We start from the raw sequence: 19,505 nt of genomic DNA on the forward strand, positions 1-19,505 counted from the left end.
CATAGAGATGGGCAGTGCTGAAAGTGGGGGTGGATAGGGACACAGAGGTGGGGCAGTGCTGAAATGGGGTGGGGTGATAGGTCCACAGAGAGGAGCAATGTGGAAAGGGGAAGGGCAGATAGATACAGAGGGAGGCAATGCTGAATGTTGGTAGATAGAGGTACATAGGGGGGCAATGCTGAAAGTGGGTAGATAGAGATACAGAGGAGGGGCAATGCTGAGAATAGGGGTGAGAGAAGGACCCAGAGGGGGGGAATGCTGAGATAGGGGTGAGAGAAGGACCAAGAGGGGCACTGCTGGAAAAGGGTTGAGATAGAGACACAGAGGGGTGATGCTTGAAAAGGGGGGAGAGGACGATGGGGCCCAGAGGAATGGTAGAAAACAGGTGGAATGAGGACACTAAGAGGGCAGATGCTGAACATGGGGGGAGGATATGCACAAGGACACACAAGGGAAAATACTGGACAGGACAAATAGGGATTCAAAGGTAAAATGGATGTTGGACATGGATAGAGAAGAAATAACAAATGGACAGAGACCCTAAAAAGACAGAAAAAAACTGCTGCCTTCTCACTGATAAGGTTGTTGCTGTTTGAGTCCTGGGAGTTAGTGCTGTTATGTTGTAAAAAAAAAAAAACCAAAAACCCCTCACATTTAGAACCTTACCATAAGTTTGTGCATAGTGTTTTTCCGTGGAGGGATTGTGTGTGTTGGCCTTACTGAGGGGACATCAAAACTTAGTTTTAGTTTGTCACAATATTATGGGGTTTTAGAAGATTTTGCGAGATCTGATGTTTGTTGAGATGGTTGTCATTAGTAGAATTATTTCTGAGCAGGTTTAAGTTATAAGACACTGCTTCTTGAGGAGTCTTTAAATGCAGTTTGTTTCCATAGGTGTGTGTGTGTAGTCTTTAAATACAATTGATTGAATTGTTTCCATAAATATGTGTGTGTGTGATTTAATGTTGGTTAAGTGCTTGAAATAATTGAGTTTAAAATATTTAACATTTCACTCATGACAGAAATGCATTTTTAGATTCACATGAAGTCATTGCTTGTCAATCAAAGTAGCCAACAGCCCTTCCCCAGGCCTCTGTCCCTCCACCATATTGACAAATTTATACTCCAGATGCACCACGAGAAAAACCTCACTCATTGGCCTTCATTCTCACTCTTTGGGGTAGACCACCCTAAGCATCTCTGCACTCTGTTCCAGCTTTCTTACCCCCCCCCCCCCCCCCCCCCACCAGAAGTCATTACTTGTCAATCAAAGAGGCCAACAACCCTTCCCCAGGCCTCTGTCCCTTCACCATATTGACAAATATATACTTCAAATGCACCACGAGAAAAACCTCACTCATTGGCCTTCATTCTCACTCTTTGGGATAGACCACCCTAAGCATCTCTGCACTCTGTTCCAGCTTCCTTAACCCCCCCACCCCCACCACCACCACTGCTTACAGCAAAGAAAAAAGTGATATAAAGGTGTGGAGCTGCTGTCTAGGTCACACAGTTGATGGCTCTGTTGGTCCTGCTTCCTTCTGATATGGACTTCCTGTTTCTGAGGGGCACAACCAAAAGTGGCATGGCCTAGACAATGGCTCTGGCCATTTATGCCATTTTTTTTTGACAGGGGGCTAAGGAAACTGTACCACTAGACTGGGGGGGGGGGGGGCAAAGTTTTACCCAGGCCCCATAGGTAATTAAGTGGTCCTGTCTATGGCACTTCACTAACAGAAGTCCAATTTGCACATTGAACCATATTTTTATAAACACAATAGCATCTATTTGAAAGAAATTGTCCAAACCAGTCTCACTCAGTCTTGTCAGTAATACAGAGTAATTTACTGTGTCAAATGCAGCAGATATGACAAATTGCAGTAACATCACTTGACCTCCTTGACTAAGGATATTTTTTATTTTGTAGACTAAAGTTACTAGGAGTTTAGTATTGAAATGGGACCTAAACCCAAACTGACAAGAATGTAAGTAACATAGTAAATGAAGGCAGATAAAGGCCTGAATGGTCCATCCAGTCTGCCCAACAGTCACACTCATTATCAAGTCATGATTAAAACCAACAATGAATGTGATATAAAATACTTGATTATGTCTGTCTTTTGCATGTCTGGAACATAGACTGTAGAAATCTGTCCAGCCCTGTCTTTAGGTTCCAACTACTGAAGTTGCCGTCAAAGCCTACTCCAACCTATCCAAATCTGTCTTGTCATTTGTGGGACACAGACCATAAAAGTCTGCCCAGCACTGTCCTCATGTTCCCAATTATTGGAGTTTCCATCAAAGCCCTCTCCAGCCCATCCTATACCAAATATGGAACCCAGAACGTACAAGCTTCTCCAGCATGGGCCATAGTTCTTCACAGCCGGAGTCCATCTAAGTGGCACTCGACATGCAAACAAACATGCAACCATTTAAGTTTTGTATTTTATACCATTCATTTTCTAATTAGAGATCCTCTGTGTTCATCCCACACCTTTTGAATTTTGTCACCGTTTTTTTTTCTCCCCTTGGAAGGGTGCTCCAGGCATCAACCACTCTCTCTGTGAAAAAGAATTTCCTGACATTACTCTTTTTAACTGTGAGTTGCCAAATTGTGTTCCTTATGAGGAGGAGTAAAGATACAGCAGACGACTTGGAGTTTAGAAGACCTATACTTACCTACCTATAAGTGAACATTATATAGAGCAAAAGTGTTTTTCGTAAGAGTACTGAGACTTTACTTTCAAAGCAGTTCTGTAAGGGCTATGGTAGTGGTGTACAGTTGGAAGTAGTGGGTTTTGGGGGGCTCAGCACACAAGGTAAGGGATGTATCGTTTATTTATTTATCATTTATTTATTTACTATACTGTTTATTGCATTTGCAAAACAATGGTTTACATCTTAAAAAGAAAATGTATATTAAAAACATACAGGAAATCCATTAATTTGATAGAAAATGTACCTGGGAGCATTTTATGAAGTCCACTGCAGTGCCCCCTAGGGTGCCCGGTTGGTGTCCTGGCATGTCAGGGGGACCAGTGCATTACAAATGCTGGCTCCTCCCACAACCAAATGGCTTTCATTTGGTCGTTTTTGACATGGACATCTTTGGTTTTGAAAATTGCTGAAAATTAGAAACGTTCATGTCTAGTGACGCCGAAATTTAAGGATTTGGACATCCCTGATGGTATTTTCAAAACGAAAGATGGACGTCCATCTTCTTTCGAAAATATGGGTTTCCCTGCCCCTAGATTTCGCCGTTTTGCAAGGACGTCCAAATCGCAACTTGGACATCCCTTTCAAAAATGCCCCTCCACATCATTTTTGGTCAGCTATTACGTATTTGGCATTTATGTTCTCTGTGTGTGTGTGTGTGTGTGTGTGTGTGTGTGTGTGTGTGACCGAGGTATTCTGTTAGCATGAATTTTCTATGTAGCATTCTGTAGTAATTTGGCTTGTTCAGTTTTTCTGATAGTAGAGGGGATATTTGTAAGATGAGACAGGGATTTTGTTGACCTTTGTTCTGTATTGTTTGTGAGTTATAAAATGACAGTTGTACAGAATATTGTTTCTTTTTATACTTTAATAAAATGATTTAAAATGTAAAATCAGAACAAGGCTTGTGCAGATGGATTTTCAATTCTATCAGTACTGTGGGATGAATACCATCTGGTCCAGGCAATTTGCTACTCTTCAATTTGTCAAATTGCTCCATTACATCTTCCTGGTTTACAGAGATTTGATTCAGTTTCTCTGACTTGTCAGCTTTGAATACCATTCTGGTACTAGTATCTCTCCCAAATTTTCCTTGGTGAAGACCAAAACAAAGAATTCATTTAATCTCTCCACTATCATTGTCTTCCCTGAGAGCCCCTTTTACCCTTCGGTCATCTAGCAGGCCAACTGATTCTTTTGCTGGCTTCTTGCTTCTAATCTATATAAATAATTCTCACGTCCAACGTTCTGAAGCTCACTGTGTGGTAGGGAAACACTGAAGCCCTGTACTGTTGGTAGGCTAGGCTGTCAGCACCACTCACTCACTCTCACTCATAGACCCGTCCTCAGCCACGCCCCTTCCAGACATAATTTACAACCCCAACATTCTCATGAAGCCTCCACATGTCCCAATGTTCTAAATTTATGGTGGTGTAGATCGAAATTTGCCCATGAGTGTTTGCCCCGCCCTCGACGTCATTACGTTTGATGCGAGGGCGTCACAGACATCGATCTACACCACTAAGAGCCAGCCCCCCTCTGTCCTACATCAGCTCATGCCCCCCCAAAGTCAACGCCCCTCACCCCTACAACCCCCCCAAGTTACCACCACTACCACCCTCCACCCCCCCACATGTTGCCACCGCGCCCCCCTCCACCCAACCCCCGAGGTCGCAACACCCACTGCTTCACCCTCCCCCCCCCACAGTCACCCCAGCCACTGCTCCACCAACCCCCCCCCCCAAACAGATCGCCACCGCTAACCCCCCTCTGTCCTACATCAGCTCAGCGCTGGTACCTCCCCCCCCCCCCCCGTCCGATACAAAACAAACAAAAAAAAACCCTGCAAAAATGCTTTTAAAAGGAAGCGGGGCATCGCAGGCAGCCATCGACTGTCAGCTGTGCATCCGCTCCTCCTCTCACCTCTGACATCGCTGCGCAGTGCGCTCCTCCGGGGTTCTTCTCCAGGGGCAGTGACGTCAAAGGTGAGAAGAGGAGAGGATGCACAGCTGACAGCCAATGGCTGCCTGCGGTGCCCCGCTTCCTTTTTAAAAGCATTTGGGAAGATAGGTTGGCGGGGGTTGGGGTCCCCCGCCAGCACAGGTGCGTGATGGTGGCTGGGGAGCTTTGGCGGTGAGAAGGGGGGCTCCAGAGGGTCACGACACGGGGGGTCAGGAACTCCGAGGGAGGGGGGCCGGAAATCGGAGGGAGAAAGGCAGGGAGGTGGGGTCTGGAACTCCGAGGGGGGGGTCTGGAACTGGGGGGGGGAGTGATGGAGGGGTCTGGAACTGGGGGAGGGGGGAGCTTGCTAGCGCCCGTTTCATTTCTGCCTGAAACCGGCCTTTTCTACTAGTATACCTATAAAAGTTTTTACTGTCCCTGGAACACCATACATATCCAGACTTTGAATGTTCCTTTCCCTACCTCAACGGCTATTGCAAAAATAAGGCTTCACATGCGAATATGTAACTCCTCTTGAGCTCTGATTTGGAAAAAGTGAGTAGTTAAATCTAAAATCCATATTTTAAATACCATTGCTGCTGCTAAAGAATACTCAGGTGTTGCAGCAGATAGCTCAATTTAAGTTATCTGGTCAGCTGAGCCTGATCATCAGTACCTTTGAGCAGTGCCTCCATTTATGTGAGACACTGAATGACAGCACACCCTTAGCAACCAGTGGTTCTAATACTGTTTGAGTGTCAGTTCTTTATCTGTTCTTGGGTTTGTTTGTTTTTTTGTCAATTCTTCCTGATACCATCTAAGTTTTTCTATACAGGAGCTGTTGACATGGCCTGGTGCTAAGAATCTGCTTACAGACCACTCTAATTGCTTCCTCAAGTAATGGTCCAAGCTCAGTTCTCTGTTTTACCTGGTGTTTGACCACCCTCTCATCAACCCAACTTTAGTAATCTAATGAAAAGCACTCGTTTTCCACACTGAATTGCATTATAGCGGTGAGCTTTAAATACTCAGGGCTCTCAAGTGCTGGTCCCCCTCCCCCCCCCTTCTAGTGCTCTTGTAATTTCATAAATTGTGAACAGGGAATCCTATCTTAGAGTCCCTTAGAGTGGAGGAGTAGTTAGTGCAGTGGTCTGAAAATCAGGGAACTGAGTTTGATTTCTGCTGCAGCTCCTTCTGACTCTGGGCAAGTCACTTAACCCTCTGTTGTCCCAGATACAAAATAAGTACCTATATATCCTATATAATAATTCTCATCTCCAACATTCTGAGGCTGCCTGGAACCGTGGATCCCTTGGAGGTGGAGTAGATAAGTGACATCACACAACGCACACCAGATTGGCCAGTAGAAGGAAGAGGGGCGGAGCCACAATACAGGGAGCAGCGAATCAGCACAACACGGGGAATGCACAACAGCAGGAACGGAAGCCTCTCTCACACAGTCTCTCTCACATACACTCTCTCAAACATACATACTCAGAGGAAAAACTTACTAGTGCCCGTTTCCTTTCAAACAGAAACGGGCCATTTTTACTAGTAATATATAAACCATTTTGATTGTAACCACAGCAAGGCAGTATATCAAATCCCATCCCCATCCATCCTTTATTGAAGCTAGATTTGGGAACTCGCACCAGGGGTCTGATGTGTTAATCACTGTGGTGTACTTGAAATCTGACTGGGAGGGTATAGAGGTAGTGGAAGGGGTTTGACAAGAGATAGTGCACAATTATTTTTGTCATCATGGAAAAGCAAGAATAGTTGGTATATCACTGTAGCTCATCAGAACCAGGTTCAAGTAATGGCAGAGGAGAAGTGATCAAGATAGGTATGATGGCTAGCAGAGACGGAGTGGCACTGGCAACCCTTGCAAATACCAAAGGGCCCTCTAATGGGCTCACTTTCATACAAGATATCACTTCCAGTCTCTGATTAGTTACAAATTCCCAGTCACCCGACATGGCATCAAAGAGGCAATGGAGTGAAGATAAACAGGAATGAAAATAAGGAAGTATTTAACAAATAGAATATAAAATTGTAGTTGTGGTTCAATAACAAATTTCTTGCCTTGCTTTCCCATGTGTCATTTTCAGAATGATAACTGATGACCCTTGTGTGAGTTTGCTTTTAATTGCAGATGAATGCTTTGGGTCAGCACTTAGTATAATGGGTTCTTTACATAGATGAAATAAAGAGTTGCATAAGGGGATACATATTCCACAACATTCTGCCTTCTGGCAGAAGGAAACAAACCGGCTTGTGCAAGGCTGCAGTGATAATTTTTATAAACATAACCTAATTGTATGACTTCGAAATCCTGAAGTTTATTGCTGAGTTTAATGATGTGTCGTTATTTATAGGGCACCTGAATGAGTCTGCTATTGATTTAACACACTTCCTTTAAATAGCATCATTGCTACAGCTATAAAAATGGAGCAATTCCAAGACAGCTCAATTATGTCACATTTATATGAACCTCCCCAAATCACCTACAGCTCTCCAGGAGCTGAACACAACATGGATTAGTAATGGGCAGTTGAGTTCACATCATGGCTGTCTAGAAGTCTTAGCACAAATGGCACTTTATCTTCAGTACATTGACTACGGGTTATTATGGTGCATGCAATCACTTTCAGAACTAATGCCCTTTGCCAAAAATAAATAAATAAAAAATCTGAGACATAACCCTTCAAGGTCTGCTGCACAATGTGATGTTCAGAGGCCACCCTGTAGCAATCTACAGCATCTGCTATCAATGGACTTTGGTTCTCAGCTGTCTCACCTTTCTGATACTGGAGCCAGAGTTGTTGCTGGACCTTCTTGCTGGGAAAGTGAATGGTGCAGGTGAGCTCAGATCCATATAGTGCCTCAGCTATGTAATGGGACCCGTACTGCTGCAGAATAGTCAGGAGCTCCTCCCGGCTGCTTTCCTTGTTTAATGTTTTCAATATATTAGCAAAACCTGTACAAAATGAAAATAACATTCATACATCACCTAAAGCTTTGTTTACCCCATAGAGTTTAGCAAAACACAAAGATGCGATAGCCAAAATCTTTCCTGAATGTATATGGTAACAGATAAGAACTTAAGGGTATACAGTGGTGGAAATAAGTATTTGATCCCTTGCTGATTTTGTAAGTTTGCCCACTGACAAAGACATGAGCAGCCCATAATTGAAGGGTAGGTTATTGGTAACAGTGAGAGATAGCACATCACAAATTAAATCCGGAAAATCACATTGTGGAAAGTATATGAATTTATTTGCATTCTGCAGAGGGAAATAAGTATTTGATCCCCCACCAACCAGTAAGAGATCTGGCCCCTACAGACCAGGTAGATGCTCCAAATCAACTCGTTACCTGCATGACAGACAGCTGTCGGCAATGGTCACCTGTATGAAAGACACCTGTCCACAGACTCAGTGAATCAGTCAGACTCTAACCTCTACAAAATGGCCAAGAGCAAGGAGCTGTCTAAGGATGTCAGGGACAAGATCATACACCTGCACAAGGCTGGAATGGGCTACAAAACCATCAGTAAGACGCTGGGCGAGAAGGAGACAACTGTTGGTGCCATAGTAAGAAAATGGAAGAAGTACAAAATGACTGTCAATCGACAAAGATCTGGGGCTCCACGCAAAATCTCACCTCGTGGGGTATCCTTGATCATGAGGAAGGTTAGAAATCAGCCTACAACTACAAGGGGAGAACTTGTCAATGATCTCAAGGCAGCTGGGACCACTGTCACCACGAAAACCATTGGTAACACATTACGACATAACGGATTGCAATCCTGCAGTGCCCGCAAGGTCCCCCTGCTCCGGAAGGCACATGTGACGGCCCGTCTGAAGTTTGCCAGTGAACACCTGGATGATGCCGAGAGTGATTGGGAGAAGGTGCTGTGGTCAGATGAGACAAAAATTGAGCTCTTTGGCATGAACTCAACTCGCCGTGTTTGGAGGAAGAGAAATGCTGCCTATGACCCAAAGAACACCGTCCCCACTGTCAAGCATGGAGGTGGAAATGTTATGTTTTGGGGGTGTTTCTCTGCTAAGGGCACAGGACTACTTCACCGCATCAATGGGAGAATGGATGGGGCCATGTACCGTACAATTCTGAGTGACAACCTCCTTCCCTCCGCCAGGGCCTTAAAAATGGGTCGTGGCTGGGTCTTCCAGCACGACAATGACCCAAAACATACAGCCAAGGCAACAAAGGAGTGGCTCAGGAAGAAGCACATTAGGGTCATGGAGTGGCCTAGCCAGTCACCAGACCTTAATCCCATTGAAAACTTATGGAGGGAGCTGAAGCTGCGAGTTGCCAAGCGACAGCCCAGAACTCTTAATGATTTAGAGATGATCTGCAAAGAGGAGTGGACCAAAATTCCTCCTGACATGTGTGCAAACCTCATCATCAACTACAGAAGACGTCTGACCGCTGTGCTTGCCAACAAGGGTTTTGCCACCAAGTATTAGGTCTTGTTTGCCAGAGGGATTAAATACTTATTTCCCTCTGCAGAATGCAAATAAATTCATATACTTTCCACAATGTGATTTTCCGGATTTAATTTGTGATGTGCTATCTCTCACTGTTACCAATAACCTACCCTTCAATTATGGGCTGCTCATGTCTTTGTCAGTGGGCAAACTTACAAAATCAGCAAGGGATCAAATACTTATTTCCACCACTGTATCTATTCTGCCCAGTTTTATTTAATTATCAGCAACAACACCATGTGTCATGGCACAACCAGCTGAAAATGGCACCTGGCCGGTTAAATGGTTCTTAGCTAAGTGCCAATTGCCAGCGCGAGATAGTCGGCTATCTTGGCTGAATATTGTGCTTAGCGGCTAGCTGTGTGACCAGTTATATCGTGTGACATAGCCGGTCGGTGCTTATATTCAGCATCTGGCTGGCATGTTTGGCTGACAAATATGGCCGCGTCTGTAGGTGGAATATCTTTAGCCAGTTCCAACTTAACCGGCCAGCGCTGAATATCTCCTTGGTCGGTTAAGTTCAAACTGGCCAAAAAGAAACCAGATATTCAATGCCAGTCACCAGAAATGGCCCGGCCTTCAATACCTGGGCTCAGTGCCGACTGCAGGAGTTAGCCGGCCTAAATCCTGAGGTCTTAATATCAGGCCCATAATTTTTTTCGACAAAATTCACATGGGTTGAGGAGTGAATAGCAAGCTTCCACAGCTTAAAAAATGGAGTAGCCACCTAGTGGATAGAGTAATGGGCTGAGAGCCAGGGAAGCCAGGGTTCAAATTTTATTGATGCTTGTGACCTTATGCAAATCACTTCAACTTTCATGGCCTCAGATGCAAACAGCTTTTAAGTTCTCCAGAAATAAGGCTGTTCTTACTGTGCCTAACTGCCTAACTGTAACTCACATTGAGATTACTATTTAATAATTTGTATAATGCTATTAGATATACAGTGGGGGAAATAAGTATTTGATCCCTTGCTGATTTTGTAAGTTTGCCCACTGACAAAGACATGAGCAGCCCATAATTGAAGGGTAGGTTATTGGTAACAGTGAGAGATAGCACATCACAAATTAAATCCGGAAAATCACATTGTGGAAAGTATATGAATTTATTTGCATTCTGCAGAGGGAAATAAGTATTTGATCCCCCACCAACCAGTAAGAGATCTGGCCCCTACAGACCAGGTAGATGCTCCAAATCAACTCGTTACCTGCATGACAGACAGCTGTCGGCAATGGTCACCTGTATGAAAGACACCTGTCCACAGACTCAGTGAATCAGTCAGACTCTAACCTCTACAAAATGGCCAAGAGCAAGGAGCTGTCTAAGGATGTCAGGGACAAGATCATACACCTGCACAAGGCTGGAATGGGCTACAAAACCATCAGTAAGACGCTGGGCGAGAAGGAGACAACTGTTGGTGCCATAGTAAGAAAATGGAAGAAGTACAAAATGACTGTCAATCGACAAAGATCTGGGGCTCCACGCAAAATCTCACCTCGTGGGGTATCCTTGATCATGAGGAAGGTTAGAAATCAGCCTACAACTACAAGGGGGGAACTTGTCAATGATCTCAAGGCAGCTGGGACCACTGTCACCACGAAAACCATTGGTAACACATTACGACATAACGGATTGCAATCCTGCAGTGCCCGCAAGGTCCCCCTGCTCCGGAAGGCACATGTGACGGCCCGTCTGAAGTTTGCCAGTGAACACCTGGATGATGCCGAGAGTGATTGGGAGAAGGTGCTGTGGTCAGATGAGACAAAAATTGAGCTCTTTGGCATGAACTCAACTCGCCGTGTTTGGAGGAAGAGAAATGCTGCCTATGACCCAAAGAACACCGTCCCCACTGTCAAGCATGGAGGTGGAAATGTTATGTTTTGGGGGTGTTTCTCTGCTAAGGGCACAGGACTACTTCACCGCATCAATGGGAGAATGGATGGGGCCATGTACCGTACAATTCTGAGTGACAACCTCCTTCCCTCCGCCAGGGCCTTAAAAATGGGTCGTGGCTGGGTCTTCCAGCACGACAATGACCCAAAACATACAGCCAAGGCAACAAAGGAGTGGCTCAGGAAGAAGCACATTAGGGTCATGGAGTGGCCTAGCCAGTCACCAGACCTTAATCCCATTGAAAACTTATGGAGGGAGCTGAAGCTGCGAGTTGCCAAGCGACAGCCCAGAACTCTTAATGATTTAGAGATGATCTGCAAAGAGGAGTGGACCAAAATTCCTCCTGACATGTGTGCAAACCTCATCATCAACTACAGAAGACGTCTGACCGCTGTGCTTGCCAACAAGGGTTTTGCCACCAAGTATTAGGTCTTGTTTGCCAGAGGGATCAAATACTTATTTCCCTCTGCAGAATGCAAATAAATTCATATACTTTCCACAATGTGATTTTCCGGATTTAATTTGTGATGTGCTATCTCTCACTGTTACCAATAACCTACCCTTCAATTATGGGCTGCTCATGTCTTTGTCAGTGGGCAAACTTACAAAATCAGCAAGGGATCAAATACTTATTTCCCCCACTGTATGCAGAACTGTACACATATATATAAGAGACTGTCCCGGTTCTATGGAGCATTGGTCTATTCAAGAGCCACGAAAAGGTGTGAAATAAATCTAAATAAGAAACTAGCCAAATATGTTTTGTTTTTCTCTTTCCAGTTTATTTACTTACAAGGTTATACTTCTGGTATTCAGGATCCAAAAATCTGGCGATCCTGTTTCTTAACCCCTATTATTATTCTAGAATGCTCAGATCATCACAGCAAAGAGGTTCACTTGTACCTTTTTTCAGAGAACTAATTCATGATCTTACCTGACGCTCCATTTTGTCAGTCCAGGGCACCAAGCACTGGAACATGCTACCGCAGATTTCTTTATTTTTAAAACATAAGAGTAGACATACTAGGTCAGACCAATGGTCCATCTAACCCAATATCCTGTTTCCAACAGTGGCCAAGCCAGGTCACAAGTACCAGAAACCCAAATCGTGGAAACATTCCAGGCTACAAATCCCAGGGCAAGCATTTGCTTCCCATGTCTGTCTCAATAGCAGACTATGGACTTTTCCTCCAGGAACTTGTCCAACCTTTTTAAACCCAGATATGCTTCATGTTGAAGTGCTAAAGATGAAGGTAACAGAATGCTGAACCATTTCTGGGCACACTTCCTTGATAAAGCTTTAGAAGAAATGGGACCTTTTCAGGAGTATAAGTGTGCTTGAAGTTTTGATCATATGAACTATGCTGGATATGCTTTTTGTTCATAAGAAAATTTACTAAATAGGAAGATGTTATATATAATAAGTGACTGTATATAGAAGGAGGCTTTTTGGCCAATGATGATTGCAAGTCTTGTTGCTGATTGTTTGTGTGAATGCACTGAAACACCACTGGCAATTTATGAGGCCTTTTTCCTCCTTTTTTTCAAGTTTGTAACATGTAAGGGCTCATTTTCGAAAGAGAAGGACGCCCATCTTTCGACATAAATCAGAAGATGGACGTCCTTCTCACAGGGTCGTCCAAATCGGTATAATCGAAAGCCGATTTTGGACGTCCCTAACTGCTTTCTGTTGCAGGGACAGCCAAAGTTCAAGGGGGCGTGTCGGAGGCGTAGTGAAGGCGGGACTTGAGTGTGCCTAACACTAGGACGTCCTCGACCCATAATCGAAAGAAAGAAGGGCGTCCCTGACGAACACTTGGACGACTTTACCTGGTCATGTTTTTCTTACGATCAAGGCACAAAAAGGTGCCTGAAACTGACCAGATGACCCTTCCCTTACTCCCCCAGTGGTCACTAACCCCCTCCCACCCTAAAAAAACATCTTTCAAAATATTGACTGCCAACCTCAGATGTCATGCTCAGGTCCATCACAGCAGTATGCAGGTCCCTGGAGCAGTTTTAGTGGGTGCAGTGCACTTCAGGCAGGTGGACCCAGCCCTATCCCCCCCACTACCTGTTACGTTTGTGGAGGAAACAGCGAGCCCTCCAAAACCCAGCACAAACCCACTGTACCCACATCTAGGTACCCCCCCCCCCCTTCACCCATAAGGGCTATGGTAGTGGTGTACAGTTGTGGGTAGTGGGATTTTGGGGGGTTGGGGGGCTCAGCACATATGCTAAGGGAGCTTTGTACCTGGGAGCAATTTATGAAGTCAACTGCAGTGCCCCCTAGGGTGCCCGGCTGGTGCCCTGGCATGTCAGCGGGACCAGTGCACTAGAAATGCTGGCTCCTCCCACGACCAAATGGCTTGCATTTGGTCATTTCTGAGATGGACGTCCTTGGTTTTGATTATCGCCGAAAATCAGAAACGACCAAATCTAGGGACGACCATCTCTAAGGACGACCTAAATATCAAGATTTGGACGTCCCTGACCGTATTATTGAAACAAAAGATGGACGTCCATCTTGTTTTGAAAATACGGGTTTCCCCACCCCTGGATCATGACGTTCTGCGAGGACGTCCAACTTGAAATGAGGACATTCCTTTCAATTATGCCCCTCATAATGTTCATTTAACCCACAATATTTGCTGATATGAAATGATTTTCACATAAGGTTGTGGAGTGTTCTGAGCTTTGAACTAACATTTACCTGCCAATTATATGTATAAAATGTTTAGAATGGCATATATGCACATGTGGTACACATACACATATTTAGTACTTAGGCAGAATTGTGGTAGTTTTCTGTAACTACAGTACATGCTTCACTTACAAAGCCTGTATTTTTGCAAGGGAGGGGACATACCCAAGGTTGCAACTTGGGCAGGAGTCACATTTACATACATAACTTATAGAAATCTCTAAGTGGCATGGGTGTCTCTGGCACTTAGGTGCTAGCACACCAACTCTATAGCTGATATAGTGCTGGTAAGCGTATATTTAAGTGGTTACATTAGAATTCTATAAAAGGGAAATAGGGACCTATGTATCTTTATAGAATAGGCTCCTACCAGGCATCCAGTAATAGCATTGCCCCACTTCCCTGTCGCAGTTATCTGAGACAAAATGCCCAACTGTTAAAACGTTTCTCTGTGCCAGAGGGGTTCATTATCTGGGAAATAGTGATCTACTGCCAGAAGAGGGTCTGTATTTGAGAGGATGATAACTTGTTCCAAGAGCAATGAGTTGGTGTTAGAACGAGGTCAGTAACTGGCAGCAAGTCATCTGGACAATCCTGGTTTTTCTCCATCGTGTATACAGGCTTTTAATTTCAGTATTCTAATAAAAGTAGGGCAAGTGCAGAGGTGCAATCTGGGAATGTGGTAGGAGAAGAGGCAGGTAAAACTACTCTTAGCTCAACTTGACAGAGTCAGGGGGTAACCAAAAGTGAAAAAAAGAAATTAAAACCATGTGGTTATAGAGCATTAGAAAAAAATCATCCTTACCCGCTGCCAGTGTGATAGAGCTGAGTTTGACTCTATACAGATTGCTCCTGACTCTCCATTGCTGGACCATTGGATAACCCATTGCCTCACTGTACCTGACATCACCTGTAGAGACAGAAGAAAAAATAAAAACCAAGAAAAATTGGAAAATAATAAGTCAAATGTGAATGGAAGGGCACCAAGAACTCCAGTGGAGTCATCTAAGGGTTAGAACAGCAGGTTGAGAACCAGGGATGGCAGATTCAAATGCAACTGCTGCTCTTTGTGATCATGGGCTAGTCACCTATCCCTCCATTGCCTCAGGTACAAATTTAGGGGTATATTTACTAAAGGGTGTTAAGCCCTTAAAACACGCTAAGAAGATTACTGCATGAGCACATTAAGGTGTTCTGCAGTACCTGTTAATATTTATTTATTACATTTGTACCCCGTGTTTTCCCGCTCATCGCAGGCTCAATGCGGCTTACATAGTAACAAGAGAATACAATCTGTAGTATCAGAATCAACAAAGGAGGTATGTGATAGGACAAATGAACAAGAAGTAAATGGAATAGAAGAGATGTGAGAGAAAGGATAGGGATAGGTATGGAGGTGGGGTGATAAAGGAGAAGTTGGGAAGAGCATGGAGGGTAAGAAGGTTGGTAGGAGATATTTTCTGAGTCATTGTTGTTAATGATTAGTTGAACCGGTAAATAGATGGATTGCTTATGATTACTTACTATATGTCAGATCATTCGGGTAAACCTGTTTGAATAGATGGGTTTTCAATAGTTTCCTAAAGGGAAGATATTCACTAATTGATCGAATGTATCTGGCAGAGCATTCCAGAGTTGGGATCCCAGGTAGGGGAAGTTAGATGTATGGTAGGTTTTGTACTTTAGTCCTTTGCAATTGGGAAGGTGCAGGTTAAGGTATGATTGTGAAGATGTTGACATGTTTCTGGTCGAAAGGTTTAATAGATTGACCATGTAACTTGGTGATACTCCATGGATGATCTTGTGGATTAGTGTGATGGCCTTAAAGTTGGCTCGTTCTCTAATAGGGAGCCAATGAAGTTTCATACGGAGGGGTGTTGCACTTTCAAACCTAGGCTTCCCATAAATAAGTCTAGCTGCCGTGTTCTGGGCGGTCTGAAGTTTTTTTCATAATTTGGGCCTTACATCCAACGAAGATACTATTACAGTAATATGCACGTTAGGAAATTTTGTTTTGAGAAGCCAAAGCTTGGTTCTCTATCCTATATGCTATCTGCCACTCCTAACACCTGTCCCCCTCCCTTCTCTTATCTTTCCTGTGTGTTTGGTTTACTGTCCTAGTTCCTTTTCCTTATCCCTTTATCTTGTTTTTAATTAATCTGTTCATTGCTCTGCTCTGCTTGCCAGTATAGCAAATGTAATAAAACTATTAATGATATGGGCATGGTATCGATGTGAATCCTATTAGTACATCCTCATTAACACACCAGCTCAGTTAACGCTGAATCACTGTGGGCCACTTTTACCAAGCAACAGCAAAAGGGGCCATGCGCTGGTGTCAGCACATGTTCTTGATACGCACTGAGGCCCCCTTTTACCGCAGTTGGTCAAAGAGTAGTCTTTTTCTCCTGCAGGAAATGGTCGTGTGGCAAGTAAAGCACTTGCCGCAAGGCCATTTCGGGGGGGAGGGGGGAGAGCCCAGCGGTAACCGAGCAGCGCGTGGCACTGTCTAATTACCTCACTATAATAAACTTGGGTTCAAAATAATGGGTGTAAACGGTATGGTCTGAGCACATTTAAAACACTTTATAATATTTATAGCATTTTAAAGTGCATATATAAAAAAAGATAAATTATTTTGAACCCAAGTTTATTATAGTGAGTTTATGGTTTAACTTGGTTTGTTGTTCCTGATTTTTTGTAATTTACTGTCTAATTACCGCCAGGTACACCCTGGCACTACAAAAATAAATATATTTGTGTAGCACCGGATATAATAGCGAGCTGGGGGTGGGAAGTACTGCCGGGCTGCTGCGGTATCCCAGAGGTACTTCCTTTTTAACGAGTGGTAAACCTTTCCACCGCTTTGTAAAAGGGGCCCTTAGCGCTTTCTACATAGGAGCAACTAACTGCTCTTGCAATGGGGTGAGGTAGGTGAGAAATAGGGAGAGCTGGCTGGGTGAGCGGCAGGGAGAGATAGATGGCCGATAAAAGGACGACAAAGTAGTATAATTTTATGGTTTTATAATAGGATAGAAAAACCCAGATCTTTAAATCCTGTCTGGTGGGTGTAAAAATACCCAGAGAAAATCTATTGCAGTATAAGGAAAAAAAGCCACAGAGAGAATCCCCCATGTAGTGACATACAAGCCAGAGCTAAAAAAACAGAGAAAAATAAAAAAAGATCTACAGCCACTACTCCAGGAGGATGAATTACTGAAAGAGATATTCCCAGCCCCACCAGTGCTGGCCTTCAGACAGCCACCTAATATAAGGCACAAATTAGTGAAATACAAGCTCAGAAAGAAGAGAATGGCACATGTCCCTATAATATACCAAGCTGCAAACTGTGCCAACACATTTCACAGGATCCCACAGCCACTCACATGGGAAAAAACATTCAGCATAAGAGGTTCCTTCACATTCTCATCTTCAAATGTGGTATATAATCATCCAATGCAAAAAGTGTGAAAATGGGTGTATATTGGAGGAACAAGCCAGATGCTAAAGACTAGATTCAATCTACATAGACATCATATGAAGCATGACAGTACCAACCAGGATGCCACTTCTGTGGGCCACCACTTTACAAAACCAGAACACTGCATGAATGATTTCATGGCGAGAATACTGAAAGGAAACTTTAAGACAATTCAGGAACGTAAGACCTTTGAAGTCAAAATGATGAAATATTTTTGTACCCACCAGACAGGACTTAACAAAGATCTAGGTTTTCTATCCCATTACAAACCATACAATTATACTAGTTTGTCACCCTCTTATCAACCATCCATCTCTCCCTGTTTCTCACCTAACCCGCCCCACCTTCTTCCTGAGAGACCATCCTGTGAAACTCCCTTATATGGTACTGAAGCCCCGTCCAGTACCATTGTCATTTTGAAGGTTTTATGTACTACTTTGTTGGGAACAGGAACATGGGGAAATCAAAGGTGAAAATTGTCACATATAATGTTAAAGGCCTCAATTCACCTATGAGACGTAGTTTATTCTATCGGGAATTGGGGCGCTTGAAGGGGGATATCTGCTTTGTCCAGGAGACCCATCTCTGACGAGAACATGAGAGGTTAATGAGATCAGCTATGTACCCTTTGGGTATCTGGGCTGCTAATCTATGGAAATCACAGAAAGTGGGTTGGGTTTGCTGTTTTCAAGAGATTTGGGAGTAGAGGTTAAGCAGATTAAAAAGGACACCACCGTGTGTTACCTGTTAGTGGTTATAAATGTGTACAGAAGGGTATTTTACATTAGTTAGCTTTTATGTACCAAACAAGGGACAAGGGAATTTGTGGATCAATATCTGGTGGAAATCCTATGTCATCAGAAGGGGGAATTGATAATAGGAGGGGATTTTAACTTGACCTCCGCTCCAAGGCTTGATAATACTAATGGAGGTGGAGTGGGCTATGGTAAGAGGGATAGGAAATGCTTCAATAAGTTTTTATAAACATTGGATTTGGTAGATGGGTGGAGGGAATTACATTGTTTAGATAGGGAATATACTTCATCCACCATAGCTATTCTAGAATGAATTACATTTTTGTGGCAAAGGGCCTGTATCCCCAGCTTATTAAGGCCCAAATGCACTAGGATCCCCGTTAATAATTCATTTGTATTTTCAAATCACATGCAAATGAGCTGCTCATTGCTTTTGTGACCCAGCTCATTTGCATGCGATGGGGAGAAGCCAGTCGGCCAGCTGAGCATGCGTAGAGCAACCCATTGCTAAGCGTGATTGATCTGCGCATGCTACAGATGGCTCTCATACACACAGACAAGCTGCGTGTATGAGAGCTGGCATAGCTTTTTTAATTTCAAAAAACAAGCTGGGATCCTGCACTCTATTGCCAGGGGAGGAGCTGGGGGTGGGGGTCAGCTGATGCTGGGAGCCTGGAGTTAGCTCCTGTGGGCACCGGGGTTCTCTTCTTCCCTCTGCTACCCCCACTTCCTTGCCAGGGGCAGAACAGGGCAGCGGAAGCACAAGAACTCCTGCAGCTCTCCTTCTTCTCTGCCTGGCCGCAGACTGCTGATGCATGATCCTTTCCTCTCACCAACTCCCTACAGCCTTTCAGGTTGGAGTTTTGTCACACTATTCTGTGTTCTGGTTAAAAGCAGTCCCTCTGTTCTAATATTTTGTTGTGTGAAGCTCACTCAAATTTAATGGGAGGTCTGGAGCTGTCAGGACTGCCCCAGGAACTGGAGTCTATACAGTGTGTGCTCCATGATACCATGATAGGGCAAGAGTTCGGAGAACCCCTTTGTGCATGTCTTGTTTTACTCCTTGCTCGATAACCGGCTAGAACTGGTATAAAAACCACGTTGCTGGCTTGTTAGGTTTTGTGCATCTGGGCCTGAATTAGGAATTGAGGCAATTTTGTGGTCAGACCACGCACCAGTGTGGCTGACGTTAGCCAAATCTGAGCCCCCTAGTGGGGTGAAGTATTGGAGGCTTAATGATGGCTTTTTGGATGACCCCAGATTGGTACGACAGGTGGAGACTTGGTTGGAGGACTACTTAGCCCACAATGATGCTGGGGAGGTTTCCGCAGAGGCTCTCTGGGAAGGATTAAAAGAGACTATGCAGGGACATTTGATAGGACTAGCAGTGCAAAGGAAAAGGGCCTGGATGCTGGAAGTAGCAGAACTACGTATTCACCTGGCATTACTGCATCAGGCACGCCCAGATGACAGGGTAGTTTTAAGTGAGATGGGAATCGCCC

At 44.1% G+C, this 19,505-nt stretch overlaps 1 protein-coding gene and 1 long non-coding RNA gene across 2 annotated transcripts in view; one reads left to right on the forward strand and one right to left on the reverse strand.

Moving 5' to 3' along the window:
• ASTN2 (astrotactin 2) overlaps nucleotides 1-19,505 on the reverse strand; it is a 1,362,231-nt gene that overhangs the window by 585,321 nt on the left and 757,405 nt on the right. The window contains exons 11-12 of the mRNA XM_030207206.1: nucleotides 14,573-14,677; nucleotides 7,457-7,636 (exon numbers count right to left, since the gene is read on the reverse strand). Of these exons, the coding sequence (XP_030063066.1) occupies nucleotides 7,457-7,636; nucleotides 14,573-14,677 (285 nt within the window). The remainder of the gene's footprint in view (nucleotides 1-7,456; nucleotides 7,637-14,572; nucleotides 14,678-19,505) is intronic.
• LOC115472784 overlaps nucleotides 1-19,505 on the forward strand; it is a 477,801-nt gene that overhangs the window by 449,288 nt on the left and 9,008 nt on the right. The window lies entirely within an intron of this gene.

The sequence above is a fragment of the Microcaecilia unicolor genome, chromosome 6 (genome assembly GCF_901765095.1).
Source record: "Microcaecilia unicolor chromosome 6, aMicUni1.1, whole genome shotgun sequence".
Taxonomy (NCBI): Eukaryota; Metazoa; Chordata; class Amphibia; order Gymnophiona; family Siphonopidae; genus Microcaecilia; species Microcaecilia unicolor.